General features: G+C 44.8%; 1 protein-coding gene across 1 annotated transcript in view; it reads left to right on the top strand.

Moving 5' to 3' along the window:
- Positions 1-369: 369 nt before the first annotated feature.
- LOC311228155 (carboxypeptidase O-like) overlaps positions 370-24,498 on the top strand; it is a gene marked incomplete at both ends in the record, with an annotated part of 117,508 nt that continues 93,379 nt past the window's right edge. Inside the window, 7 exons of the mRNA XM_084314068.1 lie at positions 370-398; positions 1,965-2,028; positions 6,486-6,587; positions 7,150-7,260; positions 7,381-7,497; positions 8,123-8,216; positions 23,368-23,570. Coding sequence (XP_084170194.1) covers positions 370-398; positions 1,965-2,028; positions 6,486-6,587; positions 7,150-7,260; positions 7,381-7,497; positions 8,123-8,216; positions 23,368-23,570 — 720 coding nt within the window. The remainder of the gene's footprint in view (positions 399-1,964; positions 2,029-6,485; positions 6,588-7,149; positions 7,261-7,380; positions 7,498-8,122; positions 8,217-23,367; positions 23,571-24,498) is intronic.

The raw sequence follows: 24,498 nt of genomic DNA, 5'->3' as shown, positions 1-24,498 counted from the left end.
CCTCAAGTATATTATTGCTCTATTTTATTCATTTCTGAATTAATCAGTCCTGCACCTTAAAAACCAGTTGGATGTGCATGCTGTGCATCAACACTGCACTTTCCTGGGTCCTCAGCAATGAAGTCGTTCAGATGACCGGTTCTCGAGATATGTGCAAAGTTTGTTGTTATAGCGCCACCATCAGGCGAAATGGCACCAAATTTGACACTGCACTCCCCTGGGTGCTCTGCAATATACTTGACAAGCGTAAAGTTGATCAGATGAATGGTTCGTGAGATATGCTAAGGACAGACCCGCACTATAGCTCCATAATCTGGCAAAAATGTAATGGCACCAAATTCGACACTGTACTCCCCTGGGTCCTCAACAATGCACTCGCAGAGCGTGAAGTTGATTGGGTGAGCGGTTCTTGAGATATGCAAAGGAAAGGTAAGGACAGTCACGCAGACAGACGCATACTTTACAGTTAGATATTCTGACTTCAAGATCCTTTTTTGCTGTCTGTTCCAAATGTTCAGACAGAGATGGAAGAGAAAGCTTTTGCGGTTTCTAGTATATGATGTTGTTCTGTTAATATTTAACTAATATATAATGGTTTCGCTATCAACTCATAGGTGTTTCTTAACTATTTAAAACCAGTGTGCAGAGAAGGGTAATAAAAGTGTTTTAAATTCCCACATGTCAGCAATATTGTTGATTAGAGAACACCTGCCCACCAGTGTGATTACAGCTAGCATAGATAGGTATACAGCATAGACTGTGTTGTGAACACACAAGAGAGAGAAAGACAGAGCAACGGTAGAACAGAGAGAGAGAGAGACAGAGCGACATAGTGAAATAGAGAAAGAATGGAGAATACATTGAACTCTTGTGGGCTGGTATTGTTGCTACTTTGTTTAAAGAGTGGTTTAGGAGTGTCCAACAGGTGAGTTGTTTACCTTTACATGCTTAAAGGAACACGTCAACATTATGGGAAATGTGCTCACCGTCTTCTCCAGAGTCAGATAATAAGATAGATAGTAGGGATGTTCGATATTGGCTTTTTTACCGATACCGATATACCGATATTGTCCAACTCTTAATTTCCGATACCGATATCAACCGATATCAACCGATACCGATATATATGCAGGATTTCCCCCCTCAAAAAACTGAATAATTTCAGGTAATTAACATTACATATCTCTTGTCGTGGAATTAACACAACAGTATGTGTACTTTTGACAATAAATAAAATCAGAATTTGTTCTTACTTGCTTGCCTGGGTAAATAAAGGTTAAATAAATGTAAAGAGAAAAAAAAGTAATTTTTTTTAAAAACCGATACCGATAATTTCCGATATCACATTTAAATGCCAATATCGGCCGATAATATCGGTAGTCCCTAATAGATAGCAATTTCCAATATCCGGCTGCAAGCTAGCCTATCTTTGCACAAATGGATGGAAGCGGATAGGGACCACACCTCTCCCGGAGTTTTAAGCTATGCTAGTGGTCCGTCTCTGGTTTGGCCCCATAATACTGTAAGCCAGGGGAATGTCATGGTTTCTTCATAGAGCTCCATTATACCTTTAGTCAGGGGAGTGTCATGGTTTCTCCATAGAGCTCCATTATACGTGTAGTCAAGGGAGTGTCATGGTTTCTCCATAGAGCTCCATTATACGTTTAGTCAAGGGAATGTCATGGTTTCTCCATAGAGCTTTATTATACCTTTAGTCAAGGGAGTGTCATGGTTTCTCCATAGAGCCCCATTATACGTTTAGTCAAGGGAGTGTCATGGTTTCTCCATAGAGCTCCATTATAATTTTTGTCAGTATTTTATTATGTTGCATGTATCCCCCTCCCTACTTACAATTTCCCCAGGTGGAATGCACCTGAGTGGATACATGACATGATGATGCTCTAGTGCGACATCTAGTGGCTGAATGTTGTCTATAGCACCTTTAACATTATTTGTATTTTCAGTGTTGTGGAGGAACCCAGGTCAAACAGCAGTTATGATTACACCAAGTACCACCCGATGGATGAGGTGAGACACCAGCTATACTCAAATCCTGTTTTGTATATTTGTATGCTTTGTATATTATTGTGCCACCAAAGTAACTCTTTACTGCAGGTCATTTGATATATTATGCTGTCGAGTAGGATACTCACATTTAAAGGTTACATTTTGGAGCTGATATGGAAATGTATGGAAATCAATCAACTCTCGCAACAACTTCTCTTCTTTGACACATTTATCCAGGTTGTTAATGAACACCGATAGAGACAGCAGTTACATCAAATCTTAAGTCACAGCAATCAGATATTTGCTCAGAGTGCCAGATCTAGTGTCTGTGTATAGGCACTGAGGCATAAATGTACAATCTATTTATATATTTTACCCAGATGTTATCTAAAGTGTGGCTCATCTTAGCTCAGGTGTAGTCTAAGTCACTGGCTGTAATTGGTTAAAACATTAATCTATTACACACACAGGGCCGCCTGGGAGAAATGCGAGGCCCTGCGCGAGATTTAAACGCGAGCCCCCCCCCCCCCCCCCCCCCCCCAAAACGGTAAAAAAAAAAAAAAAAAAATTATATATATATATTTTTTTCATACAGTCAACATATTCTTAAATAATAGCGCTGCCCGAGGCTGGGCATGATACAGTTAACATATAGCAAGAGAGAGAGCGAGAGAGAGCTCCCGTACAGAGAGAGACACATTGGAAAGAAATTGAAATGCTATTTGGCCCTAAACAGAGAGTACACAGTGGCAGAATACCTGAGCACTGTGACTGAAGATCCTTGACTAGGTACAGACTCAGCGAGCACAGCCTAGCCATCGAGAAAGGCCGCCATAGGCAGACTGTGTGTGTTAGAAAGAGAGAGAGAGAGAGAGCATGTGTGTTTGTCGTGTGTGTGTGTGTTAGAGAGAGAGCATGTATGAGAGATCCAAAAGGACAAAGATCAACACTTAAATCCAAAGAGAAGAGGGTCTATACCAGAGAAAACAAAGCAGCAAGGAGCCAATGGCCGACATCAGCTAAATAGGCTAGCCAGGTACTGTGACACCAGGCCACACACAGCTTTGGCCAACGGCCCAACGCTACCCAAGCTACACAAACGACCAAGACATTCACACACAGCACATGTCGTATCTCCAAATGTTGTGAAGTAGCATATGTTTTGCCTGGAAAAAAACATCGTTATTAACAAAACATTCGGGAGGGGAAGGAAGGAAGAGTGGGGTAATGTCATTACATTTTCATTAATCTTACCTGCACCAAGGAACGCAGGGCGAAAGGCCGCAACACAGGTCTCCACGTTGACGAAAGGCCTCTCGCTGGCGGGACAAAAAGCTATGCTATGGCCGGAGCCTTGTCATGGTGCAGGCCCGACTACATCTTCTGTCAAAGATGATATCGTAGTCAGAGTGCCAGAACCCCCTGCTATTCTCACGGCTAATGTCAATGGTCGTAGCACAAGCTAACAGCTAACTCTAGCCTAGGCTAACTGATAGCATCAAAGTAACGTGCGCAGCCGGCAGCTAACGTCGTAGCTAAACAGCTAACTGTTAGCCAGTTAGCTGTTTAGCTACGACGTTAGCTGCCGGCTGCGCACGTTACTTTGATGCTATCAGTTAGCCAGTTAGCTCAACCCGGCTATCGCTAACCATTAGCTAACGCACTACCACTGAAACTACAACATGAGAAAAGCAATACAGGCGCTGACACCAGGCCACACACCGTTAGCTACTAACTCCATACTACAACAGGCTACAGCTAGTCGACCAGTTTGGCTCCAGAGAGAGAGAGAGAGAGAGAGAGATCCACGGCGGGAATATAATAGGTTGCATGAACTCACCATAACGCAGTATCAATGGTAAAGTTGGAAGGAGACTTTCTTGGCCCACGGTGTAATTTCTTCTGATCCATGCTGCTTTTGAAAAGACATCCACTCGCTCCTCTGAATAGCGCTGAATTAGATCCCTGTACCACGTGGGTCCGAGAAGAGCCCGGAAACACTATCCTAAAATCTGTAGAGCAGCAGAGCCGCAGAAACCGGAACACTGCAGTCTGCAGAGCCGCAGAGGCAGGAACAAGTCAGACACATTCTACAAACGTGTCTAATGTGAAATATATAAGCATATAAGCAAAACTAGATTTTAGTTCTGTGATGAAAAAGGGCCTCGCGGGAAGGGGGGCCTCGCAAAAAAAAATAAAAAAATAAAAAAAAATTAAATAAAAATAAATAAAAAAATTTTTTTTTTATTTTTTTTTATTTTTTTTTTGCGAGGCCCCCCTTCCCGCGAGGCCCTGTGCGACCGCACTGCTCGCACACCCCCTGAGGCGGCCCTGTACACACATATCCATTTATTACCTGTCTTCACTTAAGACAACAGTGGCTCAGGAGGGAGAGTGGTAGTCGGAAGTTTCCCTGCCAGGCAGCGTGTCGATATGTCCTTGAGCAAGACACTTAACCCCTAATTGCTCCCGATGAGCAGGATGGCACCTTGCATGGTTGCCTCCGCCATCGGCATGTGAATGTGTGAGTGAATGGGTAGAATGCGAGGAACAAAATTTTAAAGCGCTTTGGATAAAAAAAAGTATTATTATTATTATTATTATTATTATTATTATTATTATTATTATTATTATTATTATTATTATTATTATTATTATTATTATTATTATTATTATTATTATTATTATTATTATTATTATTATTATTATTATTATTATTATTATTATTATTATTATTATTATTATTATTATTATTATTATTATTATTATTATTATTGTCAGTAAAGTCCTTTCTCAGCACAGTCCATGCTGTTCTTCATACTGGATGCCCACAGCTCTGTCTAGTCCAGGGGTCAGCAACCTTTACTATCAAAAGAGCCACTTTTCCCCCGTCCCACAAAATAAAATGCTCAGGGAGCCGCACAACCTATTTACCCTTAAAATGAAGATAACACAGTGTATAACATTTTATATATCCCCAAGCATACCCCACATTTAGCATAAAACGCCTGACAATTGCATACCCAAAGTAATTTGCGATTTATTATACTTTATACTTATAGCACACAATTTGTTGCATTAATGGGATTATAAAGCAACAAAAAGAAAAATTTTGACTTTTTAATTGCTGTTTTTACCTGTTATAACAAAGGAAAACCTCAAACTCTTATGAAGTGGAGAAAAAATACTGGCTGTGTAGACCTATTTTTTTTATAAAAAACAGAAGAGGAGACAAAACACTGGTGTCTGTAGACCGACTTTGAAATAAAACCCTGAAATATTCAGGTATATTTGAGTCCTTCCCTTATTTGTGGAAAATCTATAAAATTAAAAGTACATTTTTCGTTGTTCGCAAATTTCGCACCACATATCAGGCATACAGGTAAGCCTTTTGTTGACTAAATATCTTAGTTGATGAAATATTTGTTCATTTCAGTGTCACAGTATGATATCGATATCCAAAAAAAAAAAAAAAAAGTTTTGGGCCAGGGAGCCACAGCTGATTGGCTAAAGAGCCGCATGCGGCCTCGAGGCCGCAGGTTGCCTACCACTGGTCTAGTCAGACACAAACTAATGCCAGCCCTGAAATAAATGGTGAAAGCTATTTTGGGTGCACTCAGTGTGGAGTAGGTTTCAGCATTTATTTCAGAGCTTGTGCAGACTGGACAGTGTCCCCATTGATTTTGCATTCGTTTTGTGGCTAACTGCCTGGAGCTGTGCGTATCCAGTATCGAACAGGATAGTTCAATGTTCTTGTGTTTGATGTACATGGGGCCAGACATGGCCATCAAACAGAGCAGGGTGTCTGGCACTGTGTAAGTCCTGTAGCAGTAGGGGTTAAGTGTCCCGATTAATTGAAAATGGGGGACCCTGATGTAAACAAGATGAAAGTCTTTCTTTGGTCTGCATCCCCTTAACAATTGTGTGTATTGAGCTGTACTATATTGTACCCATTCTGCAATCTGTTAATAAAGTTTTCAATCAATCAATCAATCAATCAATCAATCAATCAATCAATCAATCAGCAACTCCTGTAGCAACTCCTGTAGCAACTGCTGTAGCAACTCCTGTAGCAACTCCTATAGCAACTCCTGTAGCAACTGCTGTAGCAACTCCTGTAGCAACTCCTGTAGCAACTCCTGTAGCAGCTCCTGTAGCAACTCCTGTAGCAACTCCTGATTTTGCATCGTTCCTATGGAATGGAAATAAAATAAGGTTGGTTCAGTAGGATAGAACAGTTAGGCAGATACATTTTTCAAAAATATCACAGAATAACTATTTATTATCAAATATCAATATCACTGAATAGCTATTTATTATCAATTATCAATATGATTGAATAATAGTCCTTTTACAGATTAAAATGAAAAACATTAAAGGAAACATTTTGGGAAATCTGTCACTTTGTCACTGCCATTGTCCCCAGAGTCAGACGAGAAGATTGATTCATTTGTATCTCTCTCTCTCTCTCTCTCTAGATCTATAAATGGATGGGTGACGTGGAGAGAGAGAACCCAGACCTGGTCTCCTCTACTGTGTATGGAAGCACCTTCGAGGGAAGAAACATCACTTTCCTCAAGGTACTTTACATCCTGGTCCCTTACTATTGAACACACAAACTGCTTTAGCTTCAGGACAGAGTATCAATGTGGAGGTCCTAATGTGTGTCAATGTGGGGGTCCTAATGTGTGTCAATGTAGGGTTCCTAATGTGTGTCAATTTAGGGGTCCTAATGTGTGTCAATGTGGGGGTCCTAATGTGTGTCAATGTAGGGGTCCTAATGTGTATCAATGTAGGGGTCATAATGTCTATCAATGTAGGGGTCCTAATGTGTATCAATGTAGGGGTCATAATGTCTATCAATGTAGGGGTCCTAATGTGTATCAATGTATGGGTCCTAATGTGTATCAATGTGGGGGTCCTAATGTGTGTCAATGTGGGGGTCCTAATGTGTATCAATGCTGGGGTCCTAATGTGTGTCGATGTGGGGGTCCTAATGTGTGTCAATGTGGGGGTCCTAATGTGTGTCAATATGGGGGTTCTAATGTGTGTCAATGAGGGGGTCCTAATGTGTGTCAATGTGAGGGTCCTTGACTTGGAAAAGGTTGGGAAGCTGTGCTCTAATGCTTACTGTATCTCCAGTTAGGTCTTCAGAACCCAAAGGGCATAGAGAAGAAGGCCGTATGGATGGACTGTGGTATCCACGCCAGGGAATGGATCGCTCCGGCCTTCTGCCAGTGGTTTGTTAAAGAGGTTAGCATAGACACAAACACACACACTACTGAATAGCTGCAGAATCTCTCCCTCTCTCTCTTTCTCTACCTCTTTCTAAACCTTCACTCACTCTCTCCCACTCTCTCTCTCATTCTATAGATCACCAGGTCATATAATACCAGTGAGAAGTTGACTGAGTTGCTGCAGAATTTAGACTTCTATGTTACTCCAGTACTCAACGTTGATGGATATGTCTACACCTGGATAAACCAGACTGTGAGTCTACCTAATAACTAACTAATCTACACCTGGATAAACCAAAGTGAGTCTACCTACTAACAGACTAATATATCTGGTTAAACCAGCGTGAGTCTACCTACTAATTAAATAATCTATACCTGGATAAACCATTGTATGAGTCTACCTACTAACTAACTAACCAACCAACCAACTAACTAACAATTTAACAAACTAACCAACCAATTAACTAACTAGATAACCGAGTATATAACTAACTAACTAACTAACTAACTAACTAACTGACTAACTAACTAACTAACTAACTAACTAACTAACTAACTAACTAACTAACTAACTAACTAACTAACTAACTAACTAACTAACTAACTAACTAACTAACTAACTAACTAACTAACTAACTAACTAACTAACTAACCAATTACAAAACAAACAAACTAGCTAACTAGCTAACTAACTGACTAATTGACGACTGATCAACTGGCTGACTACATAACTAACTGATTAAGTATGTAACTAGCTAGGTAACTTTCTAGTTGCTAACTAACTAATTAATTGACTGATTTGTGTGTGTGTGTGTGTGTGTGTGCGTGCATGTGTGTATGTCCATGCATATGTGTGTGCATCCATATGTGTGTTTTAGACCCGCCTCTGGAGGAAGTCTAGATCAGATCCTCCCAGAGGCTGTGATTGCCATGGCGTCGACCTTAACAGAAACTTTCAAGCAAACTGGGGAAGTAAGTTTCACTTTCACGTTCACACCTCCCTATTTACAGTGCAATATAAAAATATAAAAGGGCTGTGCAATACGAAATAACCTTGGACTTATGTTACTGTGCCACATCAAAATGAATAACGTTGGTTGGAAGGGAAGGAAGGGGTTAATAAAGCATTACATCACACGCAGGAGTGGGTTATGAGAATTAGACCATGCCTAGGGGTGGTAGTTAGGCCCGAGGCGCAGCCGAGGGTCGTTAGACCCCCTAGGCATGGTCTAATTCTCATAACCCATGACTGCGCGTGGTGTAATGGCTTTTATACAATGACCGATGTCATCCAACCTTATTGCTATACAATAAACGCACATTAATTGAAGATTTATTGACAAAACCATCCGCAGAAAAAGTAGTTCCCAAAAAAAGAAATAGAGCAGTTGCCTCCGTGTGGAAGCAGCTCAGAAGTGCAACTGTCTCTCAACTTAACACATCCAACAAACTAACACATCCAACTGTCTCTCAACTAAGACATCCAACAAACTAACACATCCAACTGTCTCTCAACTAAGACATCCAACAAACTAACACATCCAACTGTCTCTCAACTAAGACATCCAACAAACTAACACATCCAACTGTCTCTCAACTAAGACATCCAACAAACTAACACATCCAACTGTCTCTCAACTAATACATCCAACAAACTAACACATCCAATTTTTTTTACCTACTTTCTATAGAACTTCATTCTTAGATGCTTCTATAGAAAGTAGGTTAAACATTTTTAAATTAAAGTTTTCTTTGCCCTATAGGAGGACATTTTTTTAACCTACTTTATATAGAAGCAGCTGGGAGGTGCACTGTTTTAAGTGAGCGTGGATTATTGAATTGATTGATTGCACATTTTATTACTGTCCGCCTTGTGGGAAGGAGCTGGTCAGAGTTTGCTGAGCCACTCGCAATGCACTTATATTACTTTTGCATGTTCTCTTTGTTGACGCCCGGCGTCTTTCCTGGATTATCGCTGCTCTGTGTGTTTTAATAAAGACACATCCTTAGAAATAGCTACCTATCTCCGTCTCTCCTTGTCTCCTCCACCATTGGACTCACTACTACTCACCCCCAGGGTTCGAATTATCACCTGAGAGCTATGGGGGCCCCCTGAATTTAATTTTTTTACTATTTTTTTCCTGAAATTGTGGCTGTTTTCGAAGTCATATTTAGAGGAATATCTCATTAGGATTAGCCTAACTAAGTAATAATGACATCACACAACAGTCTAATCATTAGACTATTGTGCGATGTCATTATTCAGTCTCATTCTTAACCATCAATATTTGTTCATTTTCTTACTCACCTCTGATATATAATGCCATATTTACTTATTTGCATTTTGCATCTGATAAAATACAACAATTTTATTTGAAAAATTAGACAAAATGTATGAACTTGAATTAACATTTATTTGTCTCTGCACTTATAAATCAAAAACTAACAAAATAATCGAATGGAAAATAAATAGTTGTATGGCACAACAGCAGCATTTATCAGGATACAGTAAGTAACATTATCATCTGATAATAAAATGAACATGAAATAAATACTTGTATAAATCAAAATAAATAATGTTATAAACAAATGTGCACAGGTAATCAAGAACTGAATGAAAAATAAATTAGAAGTAGCAGCATCTTCTTAGAACAACAAGAAGAAAAGTAACTACTGCAGCATGTCACCGACATGCAGACTGGAAGAGCCGGGATTCAAACCACTGACCTCTTTTATCCAAAGCGAGTAGTGACGACTAGCACTACCTCCTGAGCTACAGCCGCCACATCATGAGCAATGCTATCACTGTGCTCTATGCAAGTATATTTTCTTCCTCAACTTCTTGCTCTGAGAGCTAGTCACAGTCCCATTCATCCACTGCTCTGCCAAATGGGCTCCAAATGATTTATTTAACAATGTCTTGACGTTTTTACATGGAAGGCAGCCAATGCATCCCTCCTTGGCAAATAACCAGCTATATTTATTTTCCCAAAAGTTCCACTGACGCGGACCCCAGCATTGTGGTGGTTGAGTAGCAGCACAGTCCAGGTCTAGTGGTGGAGACTCGGGTCTGGCAGTGGCAGGCCGGCGGCGTCATTACTTTTACCAAGCGGTTTGTGCGTTTTGCTAATCTGATTGGCCACTGACGTTTCTGGTCATGTGACATGTGCGCCCAATCGTGTGACGGCAAGTTCTTTCGACGGTTAAGCTTAGGCGCTCTTTCGAAGTTGGTTAAGGTTAGAGTTTGTCTTAGAGCATGGCGATAGAACGCCAGCCCTGATTCCAAACTCTAACCTTAACCAACTGCGAAAGAGTCGCCTAAGCTTAACCAGTGATAAACTAGGCGTTAGGTCGTTTGCAGGCTGTTCGGTGCGGAAATGGGCTAAGACACTGCTTGTCACGCAATTGGGCGCACATGTCACATGACCAGAAACGTGCGTGGCCAATCAGATTCGCAAAACGCATGAACCGTTTGGTAAACAACTAGACGCCAACCGGTGCGGTAACAATAACAGGTGCACTGCGCACAGGAGCAGCAGAGCTAACACTAGTACTAGCACTAGCAGTGTCAACTTCAGTGACAGTAGCGCTGCTAGCTGCTGCACTAACAGCATCAGTCTTTGGCCTTTTTATAAAACCAAAGCTGTCCAGCTTTGTACAGCCTGCGGCGGGTTGAGCCTTTTTTTTGGCGGCATGTGGCATACTGTTTAGTGTTTATGTTTTCAGTTGCAGGACACGGACCGGCAGCCTTCTGTTTACAGCAGCTGCTTGCTGCTTCTTCTTCACTAGGTTGCAGTAGCGTTAAACTTATGGGCGACGCTCATGGGCGACGCATAGCGGCTTGGAGGTGAAATGCAGCCTATTCCACAACATTAATTACTCAGTTCTTTTAAAAACTGAAAAGAAAAATATGATCTATTAACAATTTATTTAGGTAACATAAATAATACTAATTCGTACATAAAAAAAAAAAAAAAAAAAGAAAAACATTTTTTGAGAGACCCCACAGGGGGTCTTGACTATGGGGGCTCAGACTCTAGCTATGGGGGCTGAGCCCCCATTGGCCCCCTCATAATTCGAACACTGCTCACCCCCATACGTAACAGCCAAGCTTAACCAGTTGGAAACAAACCGGACAGTAATAAAATTTGCAATCAATCAATCAATCAATTCAATAATCCATGCTCACTTAAAACAGCGAACCTCCCAGCTGCCTCTATAGAAAGTAGGTTAAACATTTCTTTTTTTGCAATTAATCAATCAATCAATCAATTCGCGCAATATTTATTTGGTTGCACAATGACTCATGACCAACCAATTACATAATCCAACATTGTTTAACAAACTAACACATTCGCTGTGACAGAATCGTTTTTGATTTAGTCTTTATGACCCTATCAACATATCCATTCGTAAGGTTATTGTCCGCCATCTTGCTTTCACTTCTAAATCCATGACTGGCAGAGTGATCGTAATTCGGTTGTGGGCGGGTTCTAGGACCAGTTATGGCAAATAACCATGTGACGTGTAACTTGACTGTTTTAGCCAATCAGAATCGAGAAATTTGCATGCCATTGTATAATTACATTGTTGCTCTTATTTCCCGTCTGTCTATGCTGTAACATGGTTGTCTTGTTTTCCTTTTTGCAACGCAGTATTGTGTGTTCTGACACAAAACACATACAGAATTATTGATTTACTGTGTTAGGGCTTACATGTCGTTTTCAGATCAAATTATAATTTTGTATGTGTTTTATAAGGGAACATATATATAGGGGAGAGTGGGGTGAGTAGTGCCAAGGGGCATGTAGTTCCACCCCTGTTATCTAGAAAACCATAGAAGAAGTTGGTCATGTGACAACATATTTTTGAAGAGGCATCCATTTCACTCAACCAGCAGAGAAGGGAGACACCTGGCTTGAGGTAAGCACATTTAAGTTCAAAAAACTGTTTTTTGCCCTCCAAAGTAAAATTTGTATGATCAAGGTTTTTTGATTGCTGTGTTTGAACAATTATAGACAACTTTGAAAACAGTTCACACATGTTTTAGTGCTTTAAGTTTTCAAGTTCAAGTTTCAAGTTTCTTTAATAGTTGTCATACAGAAGTACAGAATACTTTCATACAAAATGCTTCTTACTGTTACGCTCCAGAGACTGTGCTAGACAAGATAAGTATCAAATAACATAGTATAGCATGTAAATTAGAAGTAGAAAATGAGGTCACAGTGTTCAGTATAGACATATGTACAATGTTCGATGCAGAATAGACGTAACTGAGTTACCATATAATATACAATACTATGCAGTGTACTAATATACAATACTATATAGTGCAAAGCAGAAATGGGATGAGGTACAATTTACAGTAAGGTGGACGAGTTGTAGTGCAATCCTTTATCAATAAATATAAAGTGTGGGGAGTGGGTGCTACAGTGTGTTTGTTTAAAGTGAGTGTGTGCTATAAAGTGTGGGGAGTGGGTGCTACAGTGTGTTTGTTTAAAGTGAGTGTGTGCGTGTGGATGTGTGTGCTATGTGCGTTTGATGGTTGTTGTTGTGAAGGGCCAGATTAAGCCGAATATATATATTTATTTATATATATATATTTAATTGTATTTGTATATTCTCTAATATTCCCTGATATCCCTTGTATATTCCTTGTACAATATGCATTGAATATCCATTCTAGCCTACTGAACATCCCATAATAGTCTCCATTCTACTATTGGTCGAGACCTTGGTGCCAGGCTGCCATACCCCTCAGACCCAGTTCAAACGTACCGCTCCACATGTACGAACAAGTCCTAGTTCCGCGTAGGAATCTGGCTACCGCACCACTAATGGGACTATTTGTTCATAGTGCGTATATATACTGCGCTACTAAAGTAGGACTTCCTTTTTCAGTCCAGTTTCTTACCCTCCAATAGAGTCACAGACGTAAAGCCTCCCCGCGACGCCACGTGTGGGAGTAAGGCCAAGTTCGCCTACCATCGGTATTGAGACATCGTGTATATTAATATTTGAATAGTCATATTTGGCACTATATCGTCGAGTTGGACGTAGTCTATTAAGCTAATAATAGTCTGTTAATATATAGTGCTTTGTGCGGTGAGAATACTACCGTAGTCGGTACCCCATCGTTTCGGGCAGAGAACTGGCTGCTTACCCAGGGTGGTTGACCCCACGTGAAGCTGCACCCGAGGAGCCCCAGAGCCGACGAGCGAGTGGACCTGTATACCGGATTATTCTACCGATGACAGCCCGCCTTCCCAGGCACGGATTATGCTTTGTATACTTTGATTATTCCATGGATAAAGACCCCCGACACTGCCGTGTGTTGGAACCCCCCCCCTGGAGAGGACGCAAGGTGAGGAGACGCTCTGCAAGACGAGGTCGCTTCACGTCTCTCCCCCGTGGACCGGAGAGAGCCGGCCCACAAAGAGTCCACCTGCTTTCATCTGTGGTCCAAGGATCGCCGGCGCATTGAACGGCACTACAGTGGGTTCACCTGGGATACCCTTGGCCGGATGAGGCAGCCGGATTCTACCCCCCCCCCCTCCTACTCCTGTCGGCTTACAAGCGACCGGATTAACCCCCTCTAGTGTATCCAGTATATAATCATTAAAGTATCATTGCTGTTATTCCTTAACTATTCCAGGTCGTATATGTACCACCTGCGCCTTCAGAGATTGGACATTCTCTATTGATATACCGACGAATACTCTTGCCATAAAAGTGCATACTAATTCCATTCATAAATGTGATTGATTTGATTAAGTGCTTGCTCTACACACCATCGCTGTGTAGAAATAAAGACCTATTTCTAATTCGTACATTTGTGTTGGATCCGTTTCATCTACGTGACAGTGTTCATCATAATATATTTATGCCGTGTACTGGGTGGCCGAATATTAAGTACAAAGGTAGTGGTAGTAAGTATCATATCTAGTAATACAGTCAGGGAATTGTACCCCTCAGTTACAATTGGTCCTTCGAGCCGGATGGTAATTAGTGTAATATTAATATAGTGTTATTAATATTGAAATGGCCTATGATGAACACTCCACGAAACGATCCTCCTAACCAACGCCCGCAGCGCGAACGACGGCTCCCTCAGTACTTAGAGGCCTACGCTGTCAGTCAACAACCTAGTCTTCTACTAACAGTAAACGCGGTAAAACTAGAAAGTAAAAGTATGTCTAACCCCAACGCCCAGACTACCCCGACCATAGAGGCCCCTACGGGCTCTAATGTAACTGACCAAGTTCACGGTGGGGACCAGTGGGAACCAGACATGACTTCACACCCCGCCAGTACTGAAGAAGTAGTCCCCGATGAGTCCCGGGAGGAATACAACGCTACCGAGAGAGAACTCGGCACGGAAGAAGACGGGGAGAGCACCGTGGAGATAGAGCTCCAAGGCTCCGCAAGGAGTACCCCGAGGGAAGGCTCCCCTATACAACCGCCTTCTCCCAGCGAGGCAGAGAGGACCCTACAGCAGGCCTTCCTCATCAGCCTGAACGCCGCTGCTGAACGCGACCGACTGCAGATCCAGCAGCGAAGCGAACACGAGCAGATACGTCTAGAAATAAGACGCATTCAGATGGAAGAGAATGTGGCCCGAGAACGAGCCGGTGCTCAACGGGACGCAGCGCGCGACAGACAGCAGTCGCAACTAATAGAACAGCTGATCAGACGGACAACACCCTCTCCCTCCGCCAGAGGCTCCAGGAACTCGTCTAGACACACCTCCAGGGCGGCATCCCCTAGCCGAGTAAACAACCCTGAACTTGACCAACAGACGAGGTCTATACCCCCCACAGACCACCTCCCCCCACCGGTCCAAGCGAGACCTAGCAACCGGGAAGGAGCAGCATATCCTGTGGAGAGGCTAAACCAGAGACTACAAGCACTGGATGACCTAACTGAAGACGAAGAGGAAGAGGAGGAGAACCGCCTAGGAGGCCTCTCCCCCAACGCTCGCCGATGTATCCACAGTCAGCGTCATACATTGGCACGCCTATGGTGCCCGACTTCACCCAGGAGAACCGGGCCCAGTATACAGAACTCCGCATGTGTCTGGAGACCATGTTGGTGGATGTATTGGATGAACGCCACAAATACGCCATCCTACTGAAGCACTTAAAGGTGCCCCGCGCACATAATATAGCGCTCGCCTACGCGACTTCCACCACCCCATACACAGCAGCGCTGGTAGCATTGGACCAGAGGTATGGGCGCATATGGGATTACGTGATCCAGGAGATCCGACACATCGACCGCTTACCCCCAGCAATAGACAATCGAGCACTGGACGACCTGTCCATCAGAGTGCAGTCCCTGGTAGGGATGTTGGGAGCGCAAAGAGAGAAGGGGAGGCATGAACTTTACGCCAACTCAAATGTGGAAAGGATTCTGGAGAAGCTGCCGCCCGCTCGTCAGGAGCGCTTTAGGCGGCAGAGGGACCACAGAGACCCGAATGGCCCCGAACCGAACCTCCTCGATCTAGCAGACTTCCTGGCGAGAGAAGTCAGCAGCCTACGGCTAGATACATTCGGACGGAGCACCCCTGGCTCCAGAGAAGGAACCAGACGACTAAATGATGGAAGAAGATCGGTGACCGTGATGCACCAATCGGAGTCAGTACCGAGCAGCAGGAGCCACAGTACCCCCTCCAGAACGGAGAAGTGGAAGATAGTGTGCCCCTACTGTGAGAAAGAACACTGGCTAGCGCAATGTGACTCCTTCCCCAAGCTGAACGCGGAGGAAGCAAGTCAATGGATAAAGTCCAACAAGCGCTGCTTTCGCTGTGCGCGCTCACACATGGCAGCCGAATGCCGCTTAAAGAAAAGGTGCACCAAGTGCGATGGAGCCCATCTGGACATACTTCACGACAGTAACAGACGGCGCCCTTCACCCGCACCATCCAGCCGCAAAGCGAGCGTCATGTACATCGATCCCGCCAGCAGCAGTGGAGCCCGAGTACTCCTAAAAGTAGTGCGTGTGACACTAAGCTACCAGAATAAAGTCCTGGACACTTACGCCGTCCTCGATGACGGGTCAGAGAAGACCCTTCTGCTCGCCTCCGCTGCGGCCCAGCTAGGGCTGCGGGGAAGCGAAACCCAAATGACAATTCGGACAATAAGACGAGATTTGAAGACGATAAAGGGCGAGAATGTCTCATTCTCTATCGCAGCAAGCGGCCAGCCTGAGCGACGGTACCAGATTGCAGACGCTTTCACCAGCCAAGAAATAGGACTGTCGCAGTACACATACCCCGTCGCCAAGCTGATGGAGAAATATGTACATCTGCGCAAGTTACCGATCCCGCTCATAGACAATGCTATGCCGACCCTGTTGATAGGCTCCGACCATGCAGACCTCATTGTCCCGATAGACCGGGTTCATACCGGACCCCGAGGCTGTCCTGCAGCAGTCGAGACCCGTTTGGGATGGACTCTCCAAGGCCCGCTCGCCAAATCTCTCAACCGAAGTACAGCCACTAGATGTCTCCACTCCCGAGTCACAGAGGGAGAAACCGCACTCCTGCAACACGTAGAGCGGCTATGGACCTTGGAACAAATGCCCTTTAAGAACGGAAAGAAAGACATTCGCTCTAAAGATGACATTTACACCATTCACCTCCTCGAGACAGGGACCAAGAGAGTCCCGGTCAACGGCGTGTTGAGATACGCCACGCCACTCCTGCGGCGAGAAGGAATGCCTACTTTCCACGCCAAGACAGACGCCACAGAACGGTACCTGCTGAACACGGAGCGGCGCTTAGCCAAGAACCCCGCCCAAGAGAGTGTATACCGCGCTGAGATTGAGAAGCTCATCACAGCGGGACACGTCACAAAGATGGACATTAAAGAGGCTGACCAGACCACTGAATCGTGGTACGTGCCTCACCACAAGGTCCATCACAACGGTAAAGACCGCATAGTATTTAACTGCAGCTACCAGATCGGATCCCAAAATCTGAATAAAGAGTTACTGCCCGGTCCCACACTCGGCCCCTCCCTACTCGGCGTTCTACTCCGCTTCCGCCAGGAAAAGGTGGCCATCAGCGGGGACATTAAAGGAATGTTCCTGCAGGTGAGATTAGTAGAGGCGGACAAGCCCCTGTTACGGTTCCTATGGAGAGAGAAGCCAGGAGATGAGCACCCAGCCATCTACCAATGGGAAGTCCTCCCCTTCGGAACGACGTGCAGCCCCTGCTGTGCTACATTTGCACTACAGAAACATGTAGCAGAGGACCCAGCAGCGGACGAAGAGGTCCGACACAGCGTAAAGAACAGCTTCTACGTAGACAACTGTCTACAAAGCCTTTCAACCCAAGAAGAAGCCGAGGCTCTCCTGATTAAACTCCGCGCCTCATTGATCAAAGGCGGCTTTGATCTCAGGCAGTGGGCCAGCAGCGATCCGCAAGTACTGCGCAGCCTCTCCTCCGAGGACAAGGCAGCCAGCAGCGAGACCTGGATGGCTACAATCCCGGGAGAAGCCCAGGAGATGACCCTGGGATTGGTGTGGCGATTCAAAACAGATTCGCTTCACTACAGACACAAGCCCCTGACTACGGAGCAGGGAAGGCCGGCGGCGGCGCCGACCACCAGACGGAGTGTGTACACAACACTCGCCCGACAATATGACCCGCTAGGATGTATTCTACCGTACACCACCAGGGCAAAAATGATTGTACGAGCATTGTGGGACAAGGACCAGGGCTGGGACGACCCCATTCCCGCACACCTTGCATCCACCTGGAGAGAGTGGGAGATGGAGCTCCACTCACTCCCAGGCGTTAATATGCGCCGAAGCTACTTCCCACCCACGGTGAGGCCAGAGACATGTAAAATGGACTTACACGTCTTCAGTGACGCCTCAGAGGTCGCATACGGATCAGTAGCCTACTTACGGGCCCAAGAGAAGGGGGGAGAGATCTACACAGCATTTGTCCTCGCCCGCTCGAGAATAGCCCCACGCAAGCAACAATCTATCCCACGTCTAGAGCTCTGCGCAGCCCTAGCCGGAGCGCACCTAGCCACGCTCATCCAACGTGAGCTCACCATACCGGTGTCTAGAACAATCCTGTGGTCAGATTCCACGACGGTACTCGCCTGGATCAAATCGGACTCATGCAAGTACAAAGTCTTCGTGGGAGTCAGAGTCACCGAGATTCAAGACTTAACCGAAGAGTTAACCGGAGAAACAGAGTGGCGCTACGTTGATACAAAACAGAACCCAGCTGACGTCATCACCCGGGGGATGCCCCTGGATGACCTCACCCGTCGCAATGTCTACAGTGACGGCCCCGCATTCCTAAGACTCCCGGAAGGACAGTGGCCCATGCCTATCCCGAGGGAAGCAAGTCCAGAGGAGGTGGAAAATAAGAAGTCTGTGTTCTGTGGATTGAGCACCGTAGCCTCCACCGACCCTAACATAGACGATTGCACGTCCATAGAGAGTGCACAACAAAGAACATTCCTGCGGTACCACCCGGAGTGCAAGTCCCCCGCTGATATGTCAGCAGCTAACTACGAGGAAGCAGAATTGCTTCTACTGCAGCGAGCCCAGAGAGACTCGTTCCCCGATGAATTGGCCTGTCTACAGGGAGGAAAGCCCGTCCCATCCGACAGCAGATTAATTCATCTGGCCCCCGAGAGCGACGCTCATACCCTCATCAGAGTGGGTGGTCGCCTACGCAGAGCCCCCAATCTACCGGATGACATTAAATACCCGATCGTATTGAACAGCCGACACAAGGTCACAGAGCTGATTATAAAGAAATACGATGAGGATGTACATCACGCAGGAGCAGAAAGAGTCTTCGCGGAAATCAGACGTCGTTACTGGATCCTACAAGGAAGAAAGGCGGTACGACGCTTCCAGCGAACATGTCTAGACTGCCGCAAGTGGCGCGTGCAGCCCAGCATACCAAGGATGGCTGACCTTCCTCCATGTCGCCTCCGAATCGGTGACAAGCCATTCCACTCAACGGGTATGGACTGCTTTGGCCCGCTGCACATAAAGAAAGGAAGACCGTCTACCCTATTGTCCGATCATGGGACAAACTTCAAAGGCGGCGAAAGAGAGCTGAGAGAGAGCTTCCAAGCTATGGACCCAGAACTTAAGACCAACCTCGCTCCAGCACAGGTTGATTTCCAATTCAACCCCCCAAACGCACCCCACTTCGGTGGCACTTGGGAACGAGAAGTGCGCTCCATAAAGACAGCCCTGTACGCAGTACTTGGGGCCCAGACTGTGGCGGAAGAAGTCCTAATGACAGTCCTCACGGAGATTGAGGGAGTACTTAACTCGAAGCCCCTCGGATATGTCTCCAGTGATGTGGCGGATATCGACCCAGTTACCCCCAACACACTCCTGATGGGGCGGCTAGATCCTGCATTACCCCAGACAATGTACCGGCCTGAAGAAGCGAACGGCCGACGAATGTGGAGGTACAGCCAAGTATTAGCCGACAAGTTTTGGAACAGTTTCCTACTGCACTACCTACCGTCTCTACAGACCCGCCAGAAGTGGGTAAAGGAGAGAGACAATTTGACAGAAGGAACAGTCGTCATGATTATTGATCAATCACTGCCCAGAGCTATGTGGCCGGCCGGCCGCGTAAGCAAAGTGATCACCGGTGCCGACGGCAAGGTCCGAGCAGCTGAAGTGCTTGTCCAGGGTCGCACTTACACCCGTCCCGTGGCGAGGCTCATAGAACTGCCTCGACTCCCAGACACAATCGATGATGACCATGACCCTACAACCCTATGACTTTGTGAAGTTGACTGACCCCTACAGCAAACCCTTATATGTAAATAGACAACGCGATTAATCTGTCTCTGTTTAACTGATTAGGTCTGGGACCTATTCAGGGGGTGGCTGTTGTGAAGGGCCAGATTAAGCCGAATATATATATTTATTTATATATATATATTTAATTGTATTTGTATATTCTCTAATATTCCCTGATATCCCTTGTATATTCCTTGTACAATATGCATTGAATATCCATTCTAGCCTACTGAACATCCCATAATAGTCTCCATTCTACTATTGGTCGAGACCTTGGTGCCAGGCTGCCATACCCCTCAGACCCAGTTCAAACGTACCGCTCCACATGTACGAACAAGTCCTAGTTCCGCGTAGGAATCTGGCTACCGCACCACTAATGGGACTATTTGTTCATAGTGCGTATATATACTGCGCTACTAAAGTAGGACTTCCTTTTTCAGTCCAGTTTCTTACCCTCCAATAGAGTCACAGACGTAAAGCCTCCCCGCGACGCCACGTGTGGGAGTAAGGCCAAGTTCGCCTACCATCGGTATTGAGACATCGTGTATATTAATATTTGAATAGTCATATTTGGCACTATATCGTCGAGTTGGACGTAGTCTATTAAGCTAATAATAGTCTGTTAATATATAGTGCTTCGTGCGGTGAGAATACTACCGTAGTCGGTACCTCATCGTTTCGGGCAGAGAACTGGCTGCTTACCCAGGGTGGTTGACCCCACGTGAAGCTGCACCCGAGGAGCCCCAGAGCCGACGAGCAAGTGGACCTGTATACCGGATTATTCTACCGACGACAGCCCGCCTTCCCAGGCACGGATTATGCTTTGTATACTTTGATTATTCCATGGATAAAGACCCCCGACACTGCCGTGTATTGGAACCCCCCCCCCCTGGAGAGGACGCAAGGTGAGGAGACGCTCTGCAAGACGAGGTCGCTTCACGTCTCTCCCCCATGGACCGGAGAGAGCCGGCCCACAAAGAGTCCACCTGCTTTCATCTGTGGTCCAAGGATCGCCGGCGCATTGAACGGCACTACAGTGGGTTCACCTGGGATACCCTTGGCCGGATGAGGCAGCCGGATTCTACCCCCCCCCCCTCCTACTCCTGTCGGCTTACAAGCGACCGGATTAACCCCCTCTAGTGTATCCAGTATATAATCATTAAAGTATCATTGCTGTTATTCCTTAACTATTCCAGGTCGTATATGTACCACCTGCGCCTTCAGAGATTGGACATTCTCTATTGATATACCGACGAATACTCTTGCCATAAAAGTGCATACTAATTCCATTCATAAATGTGATTGATTTGATTAAGTGCTTGCTCTACACACCATCGCTGTGTAGAAATAAAGACCTATTTCTAATTCGTACATTTGTGTTGGATCCGTTTCATCTACGTGACAGTGTTCATCATAATATATTTATGCCGTGTACTGGGTGGCCGAATATTAAGTACAAAGGTAGTGGTAGTAAGTATCATATCTAGTAATACAGTCAGGGAATTGTACCCCTCAGTTACAGTTGTTGTGTAGTGTTCATTGTTCGTTGAGCAGCCTGATGGCCTGGGGATAGAAGCTTCTTCTGAGTCTTTCTGTGCTCGCCTTGAGACTCCGGTATCGCTTGCCTGACCGCAGCAGTTCAAAGAGGCAGTTGTTCGGGTGACTGGAGTCCTTAATGATTCTCTTAGCCTTGCCCCTGCACCGCTTGTTGTAAATGTTCTGGAGGGTGGGGAGCCCCCCTCCAATTGTGCGTTCGGCTGAACGTGTCACTCTTTGTAGTCTGCTTCGGTCTTGTGCAGTGCTATTCCCAAACCAGGAGGTGATGTTGCCAGTCAGGATGCTCTCTATTGTACATGAGTAGAAGTTCTTAAGGATCTTATGACTGACTTGGAACTTCCTTAGGCGCCTGAGGAAGTAGAGGCGTTGTCGTGCCTTCTTCACAACACTGTCAATGTGTGTGGTCCATGTCAAGTCCTCGGATATGTAGGCTCCGAGGTACTTAAAGCTGTTCACTCTCTCAACCGGTGCCCCGTCGATGCTGAGGGGGCTGTAGTCCTTGACCCCCGACCTCCTGAAGTTCACAATCATCTCCTTTGTTTTGCTGACGTTCAGGGAGAGGCTGTTTTCCTGGCACCATCCCGCCAGGACCTTGACCTCTTCCAGGTAGGCCCTCTCATCGTTTGCAGAGATCAGGCCCACCACCACTGTGTCGTCAGCAAATTTGATGATTGTGTTGCTACTCCGCTGAGCCACACAGTCGTGTGTGTACAGGGAGTAGAGGAGGGGACTCAGAACACAGCCCTGGGGGGCCCCTATGTTGAGGGTGATGGATGAGGAGGTGCAGTTGCCTGCTCTCACCTCCTGGGGTCTGCCCCCAGCTTTAGTAAGCTACACCATGAGTATATACAGTTAGCATGATGCTAGCTCAAAACAGCTGGGGGATGCTTTTTTATTTTAAATGGTAGGCTTGGGGTGATTTGTGCCAAAGGGCCTGGGTTAAGTTGTGCCAGATATTCTCTTTGTTAAGTTGCCCCAACTTATTTTATTAACTATATATATTACTTTATTGTATTTTATTGTTATTGTACATTGCATTCTTGCATTTGATCACTAAAACTATGTGATATTCTTAATTTTAGACAAAAATCCATCATGCCACGCAGATATACAAACGGAAGACAGACAGGGTTTCAACTCCTCTTGAGAAGTTGGAAAGAGCAGTGAAAAAGGTGCAACAGGGGAAGACTACGTCAGGTTGGAAAGGAGATGAAGATCTGCAGGATGCTTTTACCGCTTTTGAGATTAAAATGATCTGTTTTACGTAAAATTATCAATGGCACTGTTTACCCCAGTGTATTCTCTCTAATGTCACAACTTACCCCGCACAGGGGCAAGTTGTGCCACAAAACCACTTTTTTTTCTAAAGCTATATTTCTGAAACAGTTTATTTAAGATCCAAAGTGATTGTCCCCAGGGATGCACAACATCCTAAACTATATGTACATATTTTAGTTGGGGGCATTACTGTAATCCCCTTGCTTTAAAGGCACTTTAAGTAAAAAGTGGCACTGCTCACCCCACTCTCCCCTATTGGTGATCCTCTTGGGAGGAATCAGTGTGGATTATGGGGGTGAGCTTGGGAGAGCGTATATGTCAGTGTATAAGTGCATTTGTTGTCCTGTTTTTTTTTTGTTATGTATTGTATTGTATGTTTTGTATCCTATGTTAAGGACCCCCTCGAAAACGAGATAGCATATCTCAAGGGGTTTATCCTTCAAATAAATTTAAAAAAAATTCAAATCCGATATCTTGTGTCCCGCAGCGGTCGGCGTGTCGTTTGACTGCTGCAGCAGCACCTACTGTGGGGAGAGCTGGCTGTCTGAACCGGAGGCGCAGGCCGTCACCCAGTACGTCAGCAGCAGGGTCCAGCAGGTGCTGTGTTTCCTCACCATCCACTCTGCCGGTCAGCTCATTCTAATGCCCTACGGACACCCTGAGATACAAGCACCCAATTATGATGAACTGGTGAGTGTATGTGGGGTACCGTTCACATTTGAATCGATACCGGTATCCAGCGGTACCTTTTTCTGTACTTTACTCTCTAAAAATCTACCTACCTCAGTTGTAAAAAAATTGCCCAAACTTCAAATGATTTATTATAATTTTTATTTATTTAGAACAATTTGTTAATATATATATTATACACACACATATCTTTCAATTAAAAAATTATGTTTTACAAAATAACAAGTATAAAACGATATTAAATAAACCACTCTAGCAGCAATGAACTATTCTACGGAACTAAAAGGTACACATCTATACATTTAAATAAATAAATGAATGAATAAATAAAGGTATTGTATTTTACAAAATAACAAGTATAAAACGATTAAACAAACCACGCAAGACAATAAATAAATAACTACAATCAGAATCAGAATCCGTAACCAGTAACCACACTTGCGACCATTTCCGGCTTGCCATTGCCCCGACTGCTTTGTTGTTCTTGAATCAAGTAAAATCCTAGGTAAGCTGTATTGTGCGCATGAACGTTGACGTGAACATAAAGGTATTAGGTATAGGTATAAAGGTATAAGTTTCATTTTGCAGTAAATTCCGGTGGATCTCATGTGAATCGGTCGATACCCTTAAAAGTACCGGAATCAGTACCCATTCCTACTGGTGAGTGTATGTTGGTGTCTGAGACAGTGTGTACATGTGTGTGTGTGTTTTGGTAAAACCATAGAAAAGGCTTTGATTTTACATAGTTAAAGTGTGTTAGTGAGTGAGGTCACCAGAACAGCTTCAATGCGTCTGGGCACAGATTCTACAAGTCTCTGGAACAATCTCATTCTTCCCAAAGAGATTCCGTCGTTTGGTATTCTGATGAGGATGGTGGAGAGACAATAACTCTCAAACATTTTCTTTCTGGATTCTATCCACGTAAGCC

Source organism: Notolepis coatsorum (genome assembly GCF_963971535.1).
Source record: "Notolepis coatsorum genome assembly, chromosome: 5".
Taxonomy (NCBI): domain Eukaryota; kingdom Metazoa; phylum Chordata; class Actinopteri; order Aulopiformes; family Paralepididae; genus Notolepis; species Notolepis coatsorum.
Note: the sequence above shows the minus strand (reverse complement) of the source record. Positions and strands in the feature narration are given on the sequence as shown.